The 18,168-nt window shown below is 44.3% G+C and overlaps 1 protein-coding gene across 3 annotated transcripts in view; it reads left to right on the top strand.

Annotated features, from left to right (window-relative positions):
• Nucleotides 1–18,168, top strand: part of GLI2 (GLI family zinc finger 2) — a 247,879-nt gene that overhangs the window by 215,032 nt on the left and 14,679 nt on the right. For all 3 annotated transcript variants that reach the window (XM_054044740.1, XM_054044741.1, XM_054044742.1), the window contains 3 exons: nucleotides 1,143–1,256; nucleotides 8,751–8,882; nucleotides 16,029–16,178. In XM_054044740.1, coding sequence (XP_053900715.1) covers nucleotides 1,143–1,256; nucleotides 8,751–8,882; nucleotides 16,029–16,178 — 396 coding nt within the window. The remainder of the gene's footprint in view (nucleotides 1–1,142; nucleotides 1,257–8,750; nucleotides 8,883–16,028; nucleotides 16,179–18,168) is intronic.

Below are 18,168 nucleotides of genomic sequence, written 5' to 3'. Positions count from 1 at the left end.
TGGCATATTTTTAATAATTTTGGCTTCTTACTCTCAGTACTTGGAAATTTAAATTACTATTGTGTCACTACCAAAAGAACTATTTCACTCCATTACATACCCATTTCAGTTTGTTATTGTATTTTATTGTTCTGGAGTAGACTGTCCAGATTGGTTTATTATTCTAGAGTATGTCATGGGTGCTGGACTGCACACTCTGGTTTGTTATTGAAGGGTTATTTGACTGGTTTTGTTTTCTTCTGCTTTATTTCATTCGTAACAAATTGAGTTCCAAAATTAATGTAGGTGATGGAAGTGGAGTGTCCGTTTATATAAATACTGTACGGATCTTGAGTAATTAACAGCAATATCATTACAGTTTTAATACATCTCTACCCCGATATAACGCTGTCCTCGGGAGCCAAAAAATCTTACTGTGTTATAGGTGAAACCGCGTTATATCGAACTTGCTTTGATCCACCGGAGCGTGCAGCCCCGCCCCCCTGGAGTGCTGCTTTACCACGTTATATCCGAATTCGTGTTATATCGGGCTGCGTTGTATCGGGGTAGAGGTGTATTCTAATTTCATTGACTGTTGTTTGTGTGTGTGTCACATTGTGCTTTTTCTCTTGTAGCCTCTCTTATTTTTTTCTGGCGCACAGCCAAGTGTGTACACCCTCTCATGTACACACACAGTATAAAGAAAACACCACATGAAAGCAGAATATAGAAGCTATTTGGTTTCTTACCATGTTATTTCATCTTGTTTCGAGAAATAAACCATGGCTTGTTCTTGGGGTGGAGGGGTGACAGTGTGGGTGTTAATCAACAATTGGCTAAATTTGACAGGGTCTAGATAGTTCTGAAACTGAAGCAGTGGCTGAGAGGGGAATGGCATCAGTAAATATGCCCAACTGCTTTTTTCAGGCCTTCCCTCTTTCCTTTATTTTTTCCCTCTCTCTGTGCACACTCCAAATGGGTAAAATTCACCCAGTGTAGACATCCAGCACTAGATCTGTGTCCTGGGCAGGTGGCCCTGATAACCAGCCCAGTTCTTTTTCCGTACCAGTTTGCCATAAACTGGTCATGATGTTATGAGGCTGTATTGCATCATTTTTTCTTCAAACCCTAATGCCACATCACCCCCAATTTTTCTTTCCTAGAACAAGCAGAGCAGTGAGTCAGCCGTGAGCAGCACAGTCAATCCAGTAATTCACAAGCGCAGCAAAGTCAAGACTGAAGTTGAGGGTATGCCACCAGCTTCCCCAGCCACACAGGTAACCCTCTTGGCACATATTGTCTTGTCAGCCTGATGCAGTGCGCTGATGGGTCTGCATTGTCTTTGGGAACAATATTCACTTCATGTTTCTCTGCAATTTGTAATGAGGCATCAAAGTTTGCAAGGCAACTGAGCTGATCTCAAATAAAGAGACCCAACAGGAGCAGGGTTTCTGTGATTGATGGAGGGAAGCATTATATGGGTTTGTGGGAGTTGGATTCCTGGTGCAATTGCCCAGAAAGGAAGAGAGAAGGATGGACTATTTGAGTCCTGGTAACTTATAAAAATTATGCTTGACCCTTCTACAGTGCAAAGCAAGCAATATTGATGCCTCAAAGCAAACATAGATTACGAGGAAGTCTTGCATGTAGGTAGAAAGCTCTCAGAAAGGGCTTCTTCTCTCCTGAGTATAGAATTGCTCATAGCATCATTCTTTACATCACTGTCACAACATTTGACACTGAGAAGGGCCCACAGACCTTTGTTTTCTTTTCAGAGCTCTGCTATTGCAAACTGTTTAATGGCTGACAATATCCATCTGACTGTCCTTTATCACACCTGTAAACTATCAGGAGTGCTCTGGGCACTTCATTTTCATGAAATATTACGCTGTGTTATTGTCAAGCGAACAGAAGAGTTCATGACAAATTCCTCTTTCTGCACTGGTTCAGAAGCAGGTTTCAGCATGATGCATGGGGACAGCAACTTGTGCAATCATCTGGGGGCTGGTAAAATTGATGAAGATAGCATATCAGGGAAAGATAAACATGCTGTAGTCAGCACGATTAGGGCAAAGAGGCATCTCTCTTGAGCTTTGAGTTTAGGAGTGCAACAACACACAACAGCAGAAAGCACACGACCTAAAAAACCAATCTGGCCGCCCCCCAGGCTAATAAGGCCGCATATTTATTTCTCGTAGTAAACGAAAAAGAGATCTGAAAGAAATTTCCTGCCTTCCCAAGCATATGTATCGGATGAGCCATGGGAGAGACTACTGCACATTTACCGGCACCATCCTTCTTTAATTACATACAGATTTTGAGAGGTGCATGCCCAATACCAGTGATCACATTTACAGAATCAGGGGGAATACCAATGCAATTGTGTACGTTTATTTTTCTTATTATCTGACTCACAGTGTCTTGTGACTGAAGTAAGTACCCAAAAAAGAGAGGAATTATGTAGAGTGATACAAGGAGATTTAATTAGCAGTAATTAGATGAAATTAACAAAAAAAAATGTAGGCTAGGTATTTGGAAACCGTTCCTAATGAGGAGATCTGTGGCTCAGGCTCCCAAGAGAAGTGTAGGCTCTATGGCTTGAAGCATTTAAAAAACTGATTGGACAAAGTATTGGAAATACCCTGTAGGGGGCAATCTTGCCTTGGCAGAAGGAATAGACTTAGATGACTCAGTAGAAAAGGGACCTGTTTTTCAGCAGGTCTGAGCACTCACAACTAGAACTCATGGAAGACTGGAACTTCCATCCTGAAGGCAATGCTGATATGTTGACATTTGTTGTTAACCCAATCAAAATCAAAAATTGCTTTTTTTTTTTTGGGGGGGGGGGGGGGGCAGAATGAAAAGTTCATAGATTCCAAGGCCAGAAGGGATCACTGTGATCATCTAGTCTGTTCTGCTTTACAACCCAGACCATAGAACTTCCTCCACATAATTCCTAGAGCAGATCTTTTAGAAAAACATCCAGTCTTGATTTAAAAATTCCATGACGCCACCACAACCCATGGTTGTTTCAGCTGTTAATTACTCTCACCATTAAAAATATGTCTTATTTCCAGTGAGAATTTGTCTATCTTCAACTTCCAACCATTTGATCACGTTTTACCTTTCTCCACTAGACTGAAGAGCCCTCTATTAAATATTTGTTCCCCATCTAGATACACACAGACTATAATCAAGTCACCCCTTAATCTTCTCTTTGTTAAGCTAAATAGATTGAGCTCGAGTCTATCACTATATGTTGATTTGGAAATGTTGCATTTTGTTTCAATTCAACATTGGCCAGCGTCTACTTGAGCTGCTCTGGTGGGTGTCTCACGCCCCATCATCCCCACCATGGGCCAGACTCCCCAGCTGGATATCTCCCATCATGCACGGCAATCCTACTAGCACTCCCATAATGTCCTAAGTGGTTCAACCACAGGGAAAGCAGCAGTGCCCTGTGGGAGATGTAGTCCAGTCAAGGAGCCCAGCTCATAGATGAGAATGGGGGCATGAGAGGCCAAGTCCAGTCAAGGAGCCCAGCTCATAGATCAGAATGGGGGCATGAGAGGCCATGGCAGTTCAGTCAGTCACAGATTAATGTCTGACTGACCCAAAATGAAATGTTTAGATTCAGTTGGAGAAACTGAAATATTTTGATTTGAGTCAACCCAACCTGAACCGAAATATTTCATTTCCGTTTTCCTGATAGAAAATCAAAAAATTTCAGCAAAAATTGCATTTGTCAGAAACTGCATTTCCGACGGGGACTGGGAGGGAGGGGGGAGTACAGGGGACATTTAGGCAGAAAATTCCTGATTAGCTCTACCCACAACTCCAGCTGAAGTTAATGGGAACTTTAGGTATTCAGAACCTCTGAAAGTCCTAAGACTTTTCCATCCCTGATTTTGTACAGGCCTCTGATAAAGATTCTACCTCCCTCTCAGAAATTGTTCTGTAACCTGCAGCAATTTTCTGTTATCAGAGCAGCCTTTTCCAAAGAACAATCAAGGGCTAATGAGAACAAATCTCTCCATGCATGAGTTGTAAAAAATGTACATAAAAGTCACACCTGGCATGTGATATCATGACAGCTGCTTTAATAATAATACTTGATCTTTTATGTAGCACTTCTCACCTTCCAAGCTCTGTACAAGCATTAACTAGTTAATCATCACAACACTCCAGTGGGTCTTGAGAAAAGGTTTGAAAGAGGAGAGGGTGGTGGCCTGATGGTCCCTTCAGGCCGGGTGTTCCATGCTGAAGGGATAAGGGGGAAGATACTGCTATAGCAGCTTGGGAACAATGGATAAAGAAGGGTTCAAAGATGGACTTGGTGGTGGAGCACAGGGGATGGAGGCAATGTGATACTGGTCAATAAGTGAGAAGTGGCAGAGACATGAGGAGCTTTAACAATGAGGACAAGAAGCTTGACATGAATATAACAGTGTAAGGTTGCAGCATATCATCCCTTTTCAACTGAGTATGCATTGGTCTCCAGTAAAATCATGCTTTTTCCTTAGTATTGTTCAGTGAATAGGGCACTAGAGTGGGAATCAGAAGACCTGAGTTCTGTTCCCAACTCTGCCACTGAGCTGCTGGGTGACCTTGATCAAGTCACTTCACCTCTCTGCTCCACTCCCACCTTTAGGGCTTGCCTACATGGGGAAAGTTACAATTATAATTTTACCACTGTAGTTATAGCATTATAACTCCACACATAACTACTCATTCTGGAATAACCGTAGTAGTATAATTATGCTGGTAAATTTCCCCATGTAGATAAGTCCTCAGTCTGTCTTGTCTACTTAGATAGTAAACTCTCCAAGGCAAGGATAGTTTCTATATTTGTACAGCGCCTAACACAGTGGGGCCCTGATTTGAGTTGGTGCCCCTAGTTGCTACTGTAATTCTAATAATTATAACAATCTTCCAGGCCTTGTTCCATCATATTGAACTGATCTTCTTTCAGGCTGGGATTTCCAAATGAGCATGAGGGAATTAGGCACCCAGCTCTCACTGAAATTGAGTGGGATATGGGCACCTAACTCCCTTAGGTCCAGTTAAAAATCCCAGCTTTCATGAATATCCCAGGCTGTTCTTTAAGATCTAAATGGGACAACTATTCAATTTGCCCTCCATTTAATCTTGCAACAGTGGGAGCTAGAGCTGTCTGTAATTACCGACCTCATCTGAGTAATACCCTTCTTTTAACCATTAGGAACTCCCCATTCGTCATCTTAGCATCTGCACAACCTGCCTCAGGTGGCACGTGACCAGGACTTTGGTCTGCTGGGTGGATTGTTAGCTTCCCTGGCCCAGGCCAAGTACTGATGGGGAGCACGACATGATCGCCGATCCATGCCCCCATCCCAGTTCATGTCTGCATATGGCAGCAGTCTGCGGAAGACATCTCTTTGTTGCCACATTCGCTGGTTTGAATGCTGCTTTAGCTGGGTTTTAGCACTGGTGTTGAGTTAAACTACATATTAGAATCTGTATCCGGCAAACACTTATTACAATGCCCAAAACCCAAAAAGCCAGCAGTTGCCCTTACTAAGAGGCTTCACTTTACACTAAACATTAGAACAAAAATAGTAAAATAGATGGTTTGTTTATTTCCAAATCTCAGTACTAAACACTTGTAAGTATGTAAGGCCGGGCAGTAAAAAGGCACACTGCCCCCTATGGTAATCTCCTTCCCCATGTAAATCTGTTGATGTGGGATCATAACAATCTAATTCATTATTGAGTAAAATCCATTCCTGTGCAAAGGCCAATGCCCTACTTGACATGCCTTTTAAATTTTACCTTGTTATGAAACTCTGGTACCAAAGAGCCCGCTACATTATAAGGCTGTTAAATTCCCATGTATCCTGATGGGAAGCTTCTCCTTTGCTAAACATCTAGGGCAAATTCCCAACATCCTTACTAAATTGTTAGGCCAAAGCCCTGTCGTTCTTTGCAGTAAGGACTTCAGCATTTGGCCTCTCCCTTTGATTTAACTCTATAATGCAAAGGGCCCAGTCCTGCCATTCTGGTGCCGGTTTGACTCTCCCTGAACGCCGGCGCATGTGTGGGGAGCTGCAGGATTAAGCTTTTTGATGCCCATCAGCTTTCCCTTCCCTACTTACATTGTTGAATGTTTGTTCCTCCCTATTCAAACAGGGTCTGACTGTAGATTTGCTTCTTTGTCCCCTCCAATTAGTTTCGCGGCTCTTCACTCTTTCTATGCTAGAAAGTGCAGAGAAGTGTGAAAAGGACTTTTTTTTTTACCTGACCAGAAGTAATTAGAAGCCGCTGGCTTTGGTTTCAGTCTGAACCAGTTACATTCAACCCTTCTGTTTCTTCTTGTCTGTGACAACTTTCTGCAGGGCTGAGATCTGTGCAGCAGGCTCATTTCAGCTAGAGATGGGCCCCAGCCACGCAGCCTAAGGACTGGTGGGTTCGGTTTTAGGGGGTTGGGTCAGGTCAGGGATTGGCAACCTTTGGCACGCAGCTCACCAGGGTAAGCACCCTGGCAACCAGGCCGGTTTGTTTACCTGCCGCGTCCGCAGGTTCAGCAGATCGCGGTTCACCGCTCCAGGCCAATGGGGGTGGCGGGAAGCGGCGGCCAGCACATCTCTCGACCCGCGCTGCTTCCTGCCCCCACATTGGCCTGGAGCGGCGAACCGCGGCCAGTGGGAGCCGTGATCGGCCGAACCTGCGGACGCAGCAGGTAAACAAACCGGCCCGGCCCACCATGGGGCTTACCCTGGCGAGCCGCGTGCCAAAGGTTGCCGATCCCTGGGTCAGATCCATGCTTGATTTAAACCACATACAAAAACTCTCCTTTGGGATAAAAAGCACCTGTAGCTTGGGGGGTTTGAGGCTCACACTTAACTCGCTCTGGCTGAATGCTCTAAGAATTATTTTGGGAACATTCTGTGGCCTGGGTTATACAGGAGGTCAGACTAGATGATCATGATGGTCCCTTCTGGCCTTGGATTCTGTGAATTTATGAAATTCCAAAGGATGAGGATCTTTGTGGCAAGTTTCTGTTGCACTCTTTGTCCCGGTGAACATGGTTTGCTGATGTTAAGTGCTGCAAAGATAAGACCAAATGAAACATGGCCTGCCTGTCTTAGCATATATACACACATGCCCCATGCCCATACAGCCTGCTCCACCGAAGGCAATGAGAGGTAACTCCTGGTACTGTAGTTTCCTGTAGCACAGTGGTTCTCAAACTGTGGGTCAAGACCCCAAAGTGGGTCACAACCCCATTTTAATGGGGTTGCCAGGGCTGGCTTAGACTTGTTGGAGCCCAAGGCCGAAGCCCAAGACCCACTGCGCAGGGACGAAGCTAAAGCCCAAGAGCTTCAGCCCTACGCATTGGGGCTCGGGCTTTGGCCTCAGCCTTCCCACCCAGGGCGGCAGAGCTCAGGCAGGCTGAAGCTTCGGCCCCCGTCCTGGGGTCATGTAGCCCTTTTTGTTGTCAGAATTGGGATGTGGTGCAATTTAGTTTGAGAACCTCTGCGTAGCATTATGTTCCCTGGTAAGTAGTTGCTTCTGATTGTCACGTTCCAATGAAAACAGACTGTGTACCACCACTCTGTGTCGTGCTGGAAATGACTGCGATACACATGGCTGCTACAAGGCCTGTGCGCTAAATCATCATTACACCTTAATTATAATAATTTGCATTTACATAGTGCTGTAGATGTTCAAATCACTTTGCAAACTTTAACTATTCAATCCATGTAATACTGCAGAAAGATAGGAAAATGTTATTTCCCTCATTTTCAGATGGGGAAACTGAGGCACAGAACGGTTTAAGCAACTTGACAAGACGTCAGGATTAGAACTTGGAAGGTTTCTAACTGGAGGCTCAGTTGGCTGTATCATGCTAGTGGACTAAGCATGGAGTAGAAGCCAGAAGTTCCTGAGTTCTACTCTGACATTGACTCAATGTATGGTCTGGTCAAGTTACTTAAATGCTCTGCCTCAGTTTCTCCTTTGATAAAATGGGTATATGAATATTTGCCTACCTCGCAGGAGTGTTTTGAGGATTAATTAGTTCGTGCCTGTAAATTGCTCTAAGGATGTAAACCATTGTATAAATGCTAAGTATTATTATAATTACCTATCATTGTAGAGGAAGGACAGATGTGTGTGGATAAAAGAAGACTCAACCAAACTGTTTAAATAGTTTAAAAGGATTCAGTGGCTATTTTCCTCTTCCATTTTCTTATTCCATCCAGATAAAGCCCAGGTAGCAAAAGAAACAAACTCTTCACAAGAGAGAAAGGATGGTCCAGTGCTTAGGGTGCTCACCTGGGACTCAGATGGCCTTAGTTCAATTTCTTGCTCTTTCTTGAGACTTACTGTGGTGAATCTCTTGGTCTCTCTGTGCCCCAGTATCCTCTCTGTACAATAGGGATAATAGTATTACCCTAAAGTAATTGTGGGTGTATAAATATGATGTCTCTAGAGTCTTTCCTCATGCTATATGTGATCTAGCTGGTGGGAATCCAAAGATGTGGGTGTTTATCTAAATCAGACCCCCGAACATTTTAAGACTGGCCTGTCACTAGCGATGATTTCCTCAGGCAGATCCGTAACTGCAAGACCCGTTTTAACTCAGTATTTCATGATAATCAAGAATGTTGCATTGTCATAATGAGTTGTCCTTTCCTTTATGATCAATTAATACCTGCCCTGTAATCTATGAGGGACTGAGGAATTCAGATGAAACAAACTCACTTTATATAATATACTGTGTGTTACAGGAACATCTGACAGACCTGAAAGAAGATCTGGATAAGGATGAATGTAAACAGGAGCCTGACGTTATTTATGAGACAAATTGTCACTGGGAAGGGTGCATAAAGGAATATGACACTCAGGAGCAGCTCGTCCATGTGAGTAATGTTGGAAAGAAACCCCGGCAATAAATTTGGATTTCTGTGCATTTGTCGTCACTTTTCATCACAAGATGCTGTACAGCAGAAGCTCACTCTGGGAGCCACTAACGGTGCAAGTGTGCAAACACTGCAAGATCTGCTCACAATTCCTTGAAGAGTTTAGCTTAGATCATTTGATAGTCTTATGTTTCAGCTGCTGAGGGTGTAATGCTGGTTCCCCTTGCAACGCCCAATAAAAGGGCTGTGTGTAGGGGATCTTATATGGCTGCTGGGGGGATGAATCTCCTCCCCTATAATGGGCAGTTGGACACAAAGCACCTGCGTAGCCCAACCACTGTGGTTCTGGCCCCTGGGCCGGCTGTCAATCAATTGTTGAGCACCCTTGGAGCTGACCACCAATCAGCAAGTGACTGGCAGGAGGCGCTCAGAGGAGGGAGGGCAAAGAGGAGGGACCGATGGGGGGGGGGCTGAGAGGGAGGGGGCCGAGAGGAGCGAGTGGCGGGTGGGTGGGGGGTCTCCGGGAAAGCGGCCAGAGCGGGAGCAGGGCCTCAGGGCAGAGCGGGGGTGGAACACCCAAACCGAAAGTCAGCTTCTGTGCAAGGAGCCACCGGATTTGTGGCCTAAAATGTAGAGTTGTCTCATTTAAAAATAAAAACCAAAACCACGGATGATGGTGGTGTTACCAATCCCAGAGCCATTCTTTGAAGGCTCTGCAAAGTGAGTCAGTTACCTGATCTCCAAAAATAACTAATTTCTGCATTACGGGGGAACCTATTTTGTGTTTTGATTCACACCCCTCAGTTTCTCTCTGACGCTGACAAATCCCCAAAACAAGAAGTGACTATCAGCAAAATCAAGCCGGTTTTGCAATTAACCCTCCCACTGCCGCTTTAGCCACAATCTCCATTTCAATCTGTAACTTGAACCTGGCTCATTCTAAAGCCAGCTCAGGTTCACTGAAAATTCACCAGCCTCATCATCACTGGCCTGAGTTCTGAGTATGTAACAAAATCCTTCGCTGAGCAAATTTCATTCAAAAGCCTCATGCAGTTCTGCTTTTCCTGTTCTATCGGCCTTTTTCTGGACTGGCTGTCAATCTCCCAAGGGCCAGCTACATGGAAATAGCTTTTACAATGTGATTCAATGACTCGGGGTGAAGGCCACACAGCACAAGACTAGAGGGGGTAAGACGTTCAAAATGATAACAGATCTGTTTCTTGAAAAGAGAGATTTTCACAGCCTCTCTCATGACTACTATTTATTAATCTATTGTTTCATAGTTTATCCTGTTTATTCAGGGAGAGTGCTCGGAGGCCACCACTCAGTGATGTGGGCCAGATTGCACTAGGCACTCTTACACACACACACACATCATGAAAATACAATCCGAGCCCCAGAGAGCTTACGATTTAAGCTAAGGAGAGCAAATGCCAAATCATAAATCAAAGGCAAAATCCAGCTGGCTTTAACAGGCACTTGAGGTCAGTCATTCAGCGTAGTTAGTGCTGAATATCTTTGAATTGGAAATAATTTTGGGTGTAGAATGAATTAGGTGCATTTGAGAAGTGGGCACAGGTATGTCCCTTTATTGTTGTAATAAATCTCACAATCCTGCATCCTATCACTGTTCAGTAATCCATAATCATAGAATAGCAGGGACCTCAGGAGGTCATCTAGTCCAACCCCCTGCTCAAAGCAGGACCAATCCCCAAACAGATTTTTGCCCCCTTAAGGATTGAACTCACAACCCTAGGTTTAGCAGGCCAATGCTCAAACCACTGAGCTATTCCTCCTCACCCATGGCTGCATCGGGGTGTGTTTCCACATTTGTCAAGCAGTATTTTTTTCTCCTAGTTGTAGGGAAAGCCCTGTAGCTCATCCCAGAGCAAGACAGATCCCTGCAGTTCAGCATCATTTATTTCTAAATAAACCAAAAAGAAAATATTGGAAAAAATATACAATAATTTTCTAATTTTAGAAGGTTTTAGAAACTGACACTACTTTGATGTAATTATTGCCAGCAGTTCAAGGAGCTGTGGATTTGTTGCCCAAAATACACACACAAATGAAATTCACATGTAGATGTATTGAGCCAACTTCCCAAAGGATGGCTTCCCACTGTGCCTGGAAATACATGTTTGCATGCACAGATGGAAGTACCTGGGCCCGTAAGGGCTAGTTAGCACACAGTGAGCCAACGTGCTGCTTGTGTGAGCAGCATCTGCGTGGGGTGGCGCCAGAGTACACACAATTTTGCGGGAACTCCATTGCTCCCTGCTTTGAATGTTTCACTCATCAGCAGAGAGAAGCCGAAACTAACACTTCAAAGCTAAATTGGGCAGGAAGGGCAAACTGACTAAAATCCCCTAATCCTGCCCCTCCATAGTTTTAATTCCAGGTCAGATTTTCAGACCAACTGGGGCCTAGTGGCCTGTCATTCAGGTCTGGTCTGCAGGTGGCCCAGTGCCTCCAGAGATCTCACCAGAAGAACTGATCTCACCATACTTCTGCCACCTGGGCTGAAGTTCTAGGAAAACAATTTGTAAGAGTTTAGGGCCACAGAATCAGAATCTTAGACCTGATTGATCTTAAATTTCAGCTTCAAACCCTAGAGGAAACCTAAGCCAATTCTGAATGCTGCAACCTCCTGTGAGTTTGGCTCATCGTCACCCCATTCCTCCCACTATACAATATGCCCTTGAGCATGATCTGTCCGTTGCCATTTCTACCACGCCGATCTCCAGGGTGTCTCAGTGCCACAAAGACTGAGATTTTGGAACAATGGTGGTGTTAAGGCCCTTACACATCTTCAGAGGGCTAGTCACCCTCTATTCTGTTTTATACCATGTACAGCAGGCTAGTTTTTCAATGTGAGCAAGCTGCAGTGTTTTAGCCTATTGCACTTTTAGTCCATAGTTTAACGTGCTCTGTGATTGGCATGAACAAAACCCTGAGTTTATTCTCAAGGTTGCTAAATTCTCTTTCTGCCCAGGTAGCCATACCTTGCTGTGATTGAGCGGGCAAGTTACTCTGTTTTAATGAGCATTTGTTTCCCCATGCTGCTACGTCTCACAGCCCATCAAATCCACTGATCTCAGTGGCAAGCGAAGGCAGGATCTGCATGCCTGACCTTGGGAGGGATGGGGGATGGCTGAAAAAACGCTGAAGCTAAAAAACAAAACCCCAAGTGTTTTATTTTAGGACTTCCTGTTGATGTATTTTATTGAAGTCATAGGAGTGGGGGAGAGGGGAGGGGCCATGGTTTTGGCAGCTAGATTCCGTTCAGAGAGAAATAAGGCTCTTAGTCTATACATGTAACAATACAGCTGCAGAACTGTTCTCTGAATTGTTTTATTGTCTTCAGAGATTGATCTTCCCTATCCTTGTAAAATATGAATCTAGACTTGCACCAGGTAAGAGCAAGGCTCCACTTTGCTGCCGAGTTTTCAGCACAGGGGTGAAGGCTTTGATGGAACTGAGTAATTCGCAGTCATTGGGGCTATGGAGTTCTCCTTAGCACATACTTTACAGATGTTGTCATATCCTGCCAGCAGTTAAGCTTTTGACAGCAGGTGGATGTTTTAGAGCCGGCATCCATTCTGGCACTGAATTGTATTTTTTTTTTTGCCCTTTACCAGCACTATAAAAAGGGGTCACAGCTGCATCATTTGGAGAGGGATTTGGAGCTGGAATGTTGGTTTGGACCATTCCAGAGACGAGAACCAACTGCTTCCAAAAACCAGAGGGTGCTCGGGTCCAACACTAAGCAGTGCTTTTATGTTTTGCTCTTTCATACACTTTAATTAGATTTGGGATTTCTTTTTAAATGTCTCTTGTTCGCTGTTAGTCTGAGATTCAGGATATGGTGGGGGGGGTCAGATCCTCAGCTGATTACAGTGGCACTACCCTGGCCTACACCAACTGAAGAAGCCATGGTCTCTGTGCATGGCTTTGCCCTGATGGTAGTAAAATCCCTTTTAAAAAGCATGAAATTCCTACTGTTGAGAACAGGGTGAGGAAGGAGCAGTTGCCTGGAAATGGACAAATCTGTACACATGCAGCGTTTCTTAAAGGGTAATATAATGTCATGGTTTTGTCTATATCACAGCATGTATATTAAAGAATATAATTTGCTAAACTACCCGCAGTTCAGCGAAGTGGAACAAAGCCATCATGGGTTTTTTTTTTCCATTTTAGCAACTGTCATGTGTTCGACTCTATAGGTCATGTGGTGTCAGCTCACGTGCCTTCATCTGATATGTCTCATCAGTTCTAATTTAGTTGAATTATAGGCAGGTGAGCTTAGTGTAAGATCAGGTACATGGCAAGCCAGCCAGCAGCAATCACAGGTGTGCTAGTTGCTGTTTCCATTACGGCTATGAGGCATCTGATGGGCCTATGCTGGCAACAAATGTAAATCAAAGTGCAAGAACTTATTCCAGCCTTGTGTCACAAGGGTAAAATGGCATAAGGCGCCATTACTCTCCCTCCTCCATCAAGTCCCCAATGAACAGCATGTCAGGATTATTACCTAGCTCTCAGCAAACAGTTCCTGTGTCTTCCTCTATGTTTGTACAGTACCTAGCACAGTGAGGCCTCCTGGTTGAGTTCTTTGCTTATTACAGTAACATAAATAATAATAAAAAGGGCTTATCTTCCACACTAACTGATTCATCGCAGGCCTAGTGGGGTGCTTGTTGGCTGGGAGCCATGGCCAGGCCCATAGGCGCCCGTGCTGAAATCTGCTATAAGTTGCATGCTTGTTATCTTCTAAGGAGGAGTAAAGCGTTCCTAGCAGTTCATATCCCTTTCTTCCAAGTCTGTCCTGAACTGTCCTACTCTGTGCTGGCCAGTGATTCTGTTATTAGAAACACAGAAATGTAGGACTCGAAGGTACCTCAATAGGTCATCTAGTCCAGGCCCCACACTCAAGGCATTACAAACTAAGTATATAATGGTGCTACCCATCCCTACTGCACAACTGCCCTGACATTTTTCATATCTAACTTGAGTAGAAATAGGAATGTATGCAACGGGGATTGCTTAGGAATCCTTTCTCTTTTGTTGGAGTAACATCTGATTAGAGAAAAGAACGAGGAGTACTTGTGGCACCTTAGAGACTAACAAATGTATTTGGGCATAAGCTTTCGTGGGTTAAAACCCACTTCATCAGATGCATGCAGTGGAAAATACAGTAGGAAGATAGATAGATAGATAGATAGATATACAGAGAACATGAAAAAATGGGGGTTGCCATACCAACTCTAACAAGATTAATCAATGAAGGTGGGCTATTATCAGCAGGAGAAAAAAAACTTTTGTGGTGATAATCAGGATGGCCCATTTCAAACAGTTGACAAGAAGGTGTGAGTAACAGTAGGGGGAAAATTAGTATGGGGAAATAGTTTTTAGTTTGTGTAATGACCCATCCACTCCCAGTCTTTATTCAAGCCTAATTTATTGGTGTCCAGTTTGCAAATTAATTCCAGTTCTGCAGTTTCTCGTTGGTGTCTGTTTACAAAGTTTTTTTGTTGAAGAATTGCAACTTTTAGGTCTGTAATTGAGTGTCCAGGGAGGTTGAAGTGTTCTCCATCTGGTTTTTGAATGTTATAATTCTTGACATCTGATTTGTGTCCATTTATTCTTTTGCGTAGAGACTGTCCGGTTGGCCAATGTACCTGGCAGAGGGGCATTGCTGGCACATGATGGCATATATCACATTGGTAGATGTGCAGGTGAACGAGCCCCTGATGGCATGGCTGATGTGATTAGGTCCTATGATGGTGTCCCTTGAAGAGATATGTGGACAGAGTTGGCAATGGGCTTTGTTGCAAGGATAGGTTCCTGGGTTAGTGTTTTTGTTGTGTGGTGTGTGGTTTCTGGTGAGTATTTGCTTCAGGCTGGGGGGGCTGTCTGTAAGTGAGGATTGGCCTGTCTCCCAAGATCTGTGAGAGTGAGGGATCGTCCTTCAGGATAGGTTGTAGATCCTTGATGATGCGCTGGAGAGGTTTTAGTTGGGAGCTGAAGGTGACAGCTAGTGGTGTTCTGTTACTTTCTTTGTTGGGCCTGTCCGGTAGTAGGTGACTTCTGGGTACCCTTCTGGCTCTGTCAATCTGTTTCTTCACTTCAGCAGGTGGGTATTGTAGTTTTAAGAACACTTGATAGAGATCTTGTAGGTGTTTGTCTCTGTCTGAGGGATTGGAGCAAATGCGGTTGTATCTTAGAGTTTGGCTGTAGACAATGGATCGTGTGATGTGGTCTGGATGAAAGCTGGAGGCATGTAGGTAAGTATAGTGGTCAGTAGGTTTCCAATATAGGGTGGTGTTTATGTGACCATCGCTTATTAGCACTGTAGTGTCCAGGAAGTGGATCTCTTGTGTGGACTGGTCCAGGCTGAGGTTGATGGTGGGATGGAAATTTAGAAGAATGTTTTGCTTCCTCTGCCAATGGGTCACGTTCGGGCCCCCCACTGAGAAGCATTCTGGGTGGGAGCTCAGGGATCATGGAGCGTGGTCCACATGTTGTTGTACATTTACACTCCCAGTCCTCCCCCACCCTCAGTGTGCAGTTCATTCTGCAGCTGGCCAGAATAGGGGTACACATTGCTTTTGCAGAGCATAAGTCATATCCCCAGTTGACACAAGCTGAGGGCCTGGTCCATTGCAGCAGTAGCACTTTGAACGGGTAAAAAGCTAGATATGTGCTTGAGGAAGTAGTAGTATTGTTGTTTATTTGTTTTATCGTGGTGCTGTACAAACACTGAACGAAAAGATGGCCCCGTCCCCAAAGAGTTTACAAGCTAAGTATAAGACAAGAGACAACAGATGGACTCAGACAGGAGTACAAGGAAACAGTGAGACACTGGTCAGTATGTCTCTGCACGCCAGCAGCCATCACACACCAGCATTACCATCCTACCCTTGTGTCTAAAGGATCATATTCTGTGCCCTCTCATCCAACGCACAATATAGACACAGCACAAGAGCCCCATATGGCTCCATAGCATTATTTATGTCACGGTAACATCAGACCACAACTGCTGTTGAGAGGAACTGTTGTTTTGTTGGTGCACTTCAGAGTGACACATGCAGTGATGGCTTTAGCTGTTCTAATCATGATCTGGTTTTCTTTCTCTTACGCTAGCACATCAATAACGATCACATCCACGGGGAGAAGAAGGAGTTTGTCTGCCGCTGGCAAGACTGCACTCGGGAGCAGAAGCCATTCAAGGCTCAGTACATGTTGGTGGTGCACATGCGAAGACACACTGGAGAAAAGCCACACAAGTGCACGGTGAGCCAGTATGGGGGACTCGTGTCCACATGAATGTATGTCTGGACACAGACTAGAGAGTCACACCAAAGCTCTATGAATGAACCCTCCCCCCCATTCTGGGCAAGTTCAGATCCAATTTTTCAGCACGAATGGGCTTTAAGTCCTTGCAGGCTGTCCCCTTGGGACGTTAAAGTTAATGGAGAGGAAGGTTGGTCCAGTGGTTATGGTGCTAGCCCAGAATTTGGGGAGACCTGGATTCAACTCCCTGCTCTGCTACAGACTTCCTGTATGACCTTGGGCAAATCACTTAGGGACAGATTTTTAAATGTATTTAGGCACCTAGCTCCCTTTGAAATCGGTGGGAGTTAGGTACTTAAATACCTTTAAAAATGTGGCCCTTAGCATCTCTGGGCCCCAGTTCCCTATCTGTTAAATAAGGATAATCCTTTCCAATCTCACAGGGTGTGGTATTGCATATTCAGCTTTCCACCTAGGAATCTATTTCCCGCCCCATTGAAGATTAAGTAATCTGGTGATTTACACCCATACATTAAGATTAGACTGGGCCAGTTCCTTGGTGGAGTGAATCGGCGTAGCTCCCTTGAAGCCAATTTCTGTATAAGATATCCACATTCGCAGACCAGCGCTTAGCTGTCGTACATCTGGTTTGAGCACCCAAGGATTTGGCTGTCCAGGCTATTCAGATGCCATTATTTGAAAATTGGGCCACAGTGGGAACACTCTTAATTCGCTGCATTACTGTGACAATAGCCAGTATTGCTAGAACACCTCAGTGATGCTCGCTTACCAGTGATTTCCAGTAAGTTGAGTGATATTTTTCAACACCTGTAAATGACATATGATGTCACATGCATGGAGTGAGAGAACAAAAGTAATTATATTCTGTTAACTCATGGTTATGACGTGCTGAATGAAACAAATGTACTAGAGGAAGCTTACCACTCAGAAATGTACTAGAGGAAGGGTAGGCACTCAGAGACTATGGTAATGGGCACAATGTGGGACCCTAATTAGAACAGAATTACCTGTGCAAATGTGGTCCTTCGTTTTATCTAAACAGTTATACATCTTAACCTTGACAATCGCATCCATCATTAAATTGGACTATAGCATTCCTGTAGTATAGGAATGGTTGCAAGCACTGTGGCGGACAACAGTGTCTGGAGCCATTACTATAGTTCTTTTCTATAAGAGATTCACACCAAGATTCATGGCTCTTCATGCTCCTTTTGATCAGTGTTCTAGACTGGCGAGAGAGGCAAAAAGGTTCCAACAGAAGTTCCTGTTTCTCCTGAACGATACGGAATTATTCAATGAATTAACTTTTGGTTTTCCAGAACAAGGGCCTCTTTTGATTGCCAAGATAAATGGCAGCCTGAAATGATCCTCCTAATTCCAGAGTTAGGCAAACTGATTAAAACGAGCCCCCTGTGGGCCCCAGAGATTGAAATGGGAGCTGTGGACATTTTTGAAATTCAGATCCTTCCATAGGACAAACAAGGAGAGTCAGCCAGCATTGGATGGTGGTGAGACTTACATCATTGAAAATCTGGTGATGTCTCTGGAGTGGCTCTTTCTCTTTGTGTGGGAAGTTGCTTTCTTTCCAGGCCCCTGGCCTGTGGTGCCATCCAAGAATCCATTAAGATTGAGGATCTTGGTTTTTAAGATGGTAATGTCAGGCAGGCTGACCTCAGAGCCCTCAGGAAAGTGGAACCAAACTGTAATTAGGGAATTGGTGGAAACAAACTGTAACTTCAAAACTTGTTATTTTAACTCTTTTCCTTCAGAAAACTGGCTTGTCTCACAAGCTTTGGAGCTAGTGAAATGGAGACACCTTGGTCAGGATTTTCAAAAGCAGCTAGTGATTTGGGGGGGGCCTCCATTTTTCGATGCATGACCTGAAACATCTTAAAGGGGAGCCTAATATTCAGAGAACAGGTGCTCAGCCCTGCCTGAAAATCAGATTCTTGTCAAGTATCTATCACAA

The sequence above is a fragment of the Malaclemys terrapin genome, chromosome 11 (genome assembly GCF_027887155.1).
Source record: "Malaclemys terrapin pileata isolate rMalTer1 chromosome 11, rMalTer1.hap1, whole genome shotgun sequence".
In the NCBI taxonomy this organism is placed as follows: Eukaryota; Metazoa; Chordata; order Testudines; family Emydidae; genus Malaclemys; species Malaclemys terrapin.
This window is presented reverse-complemented; position numbering and strand designations above follow the sequence as displayed.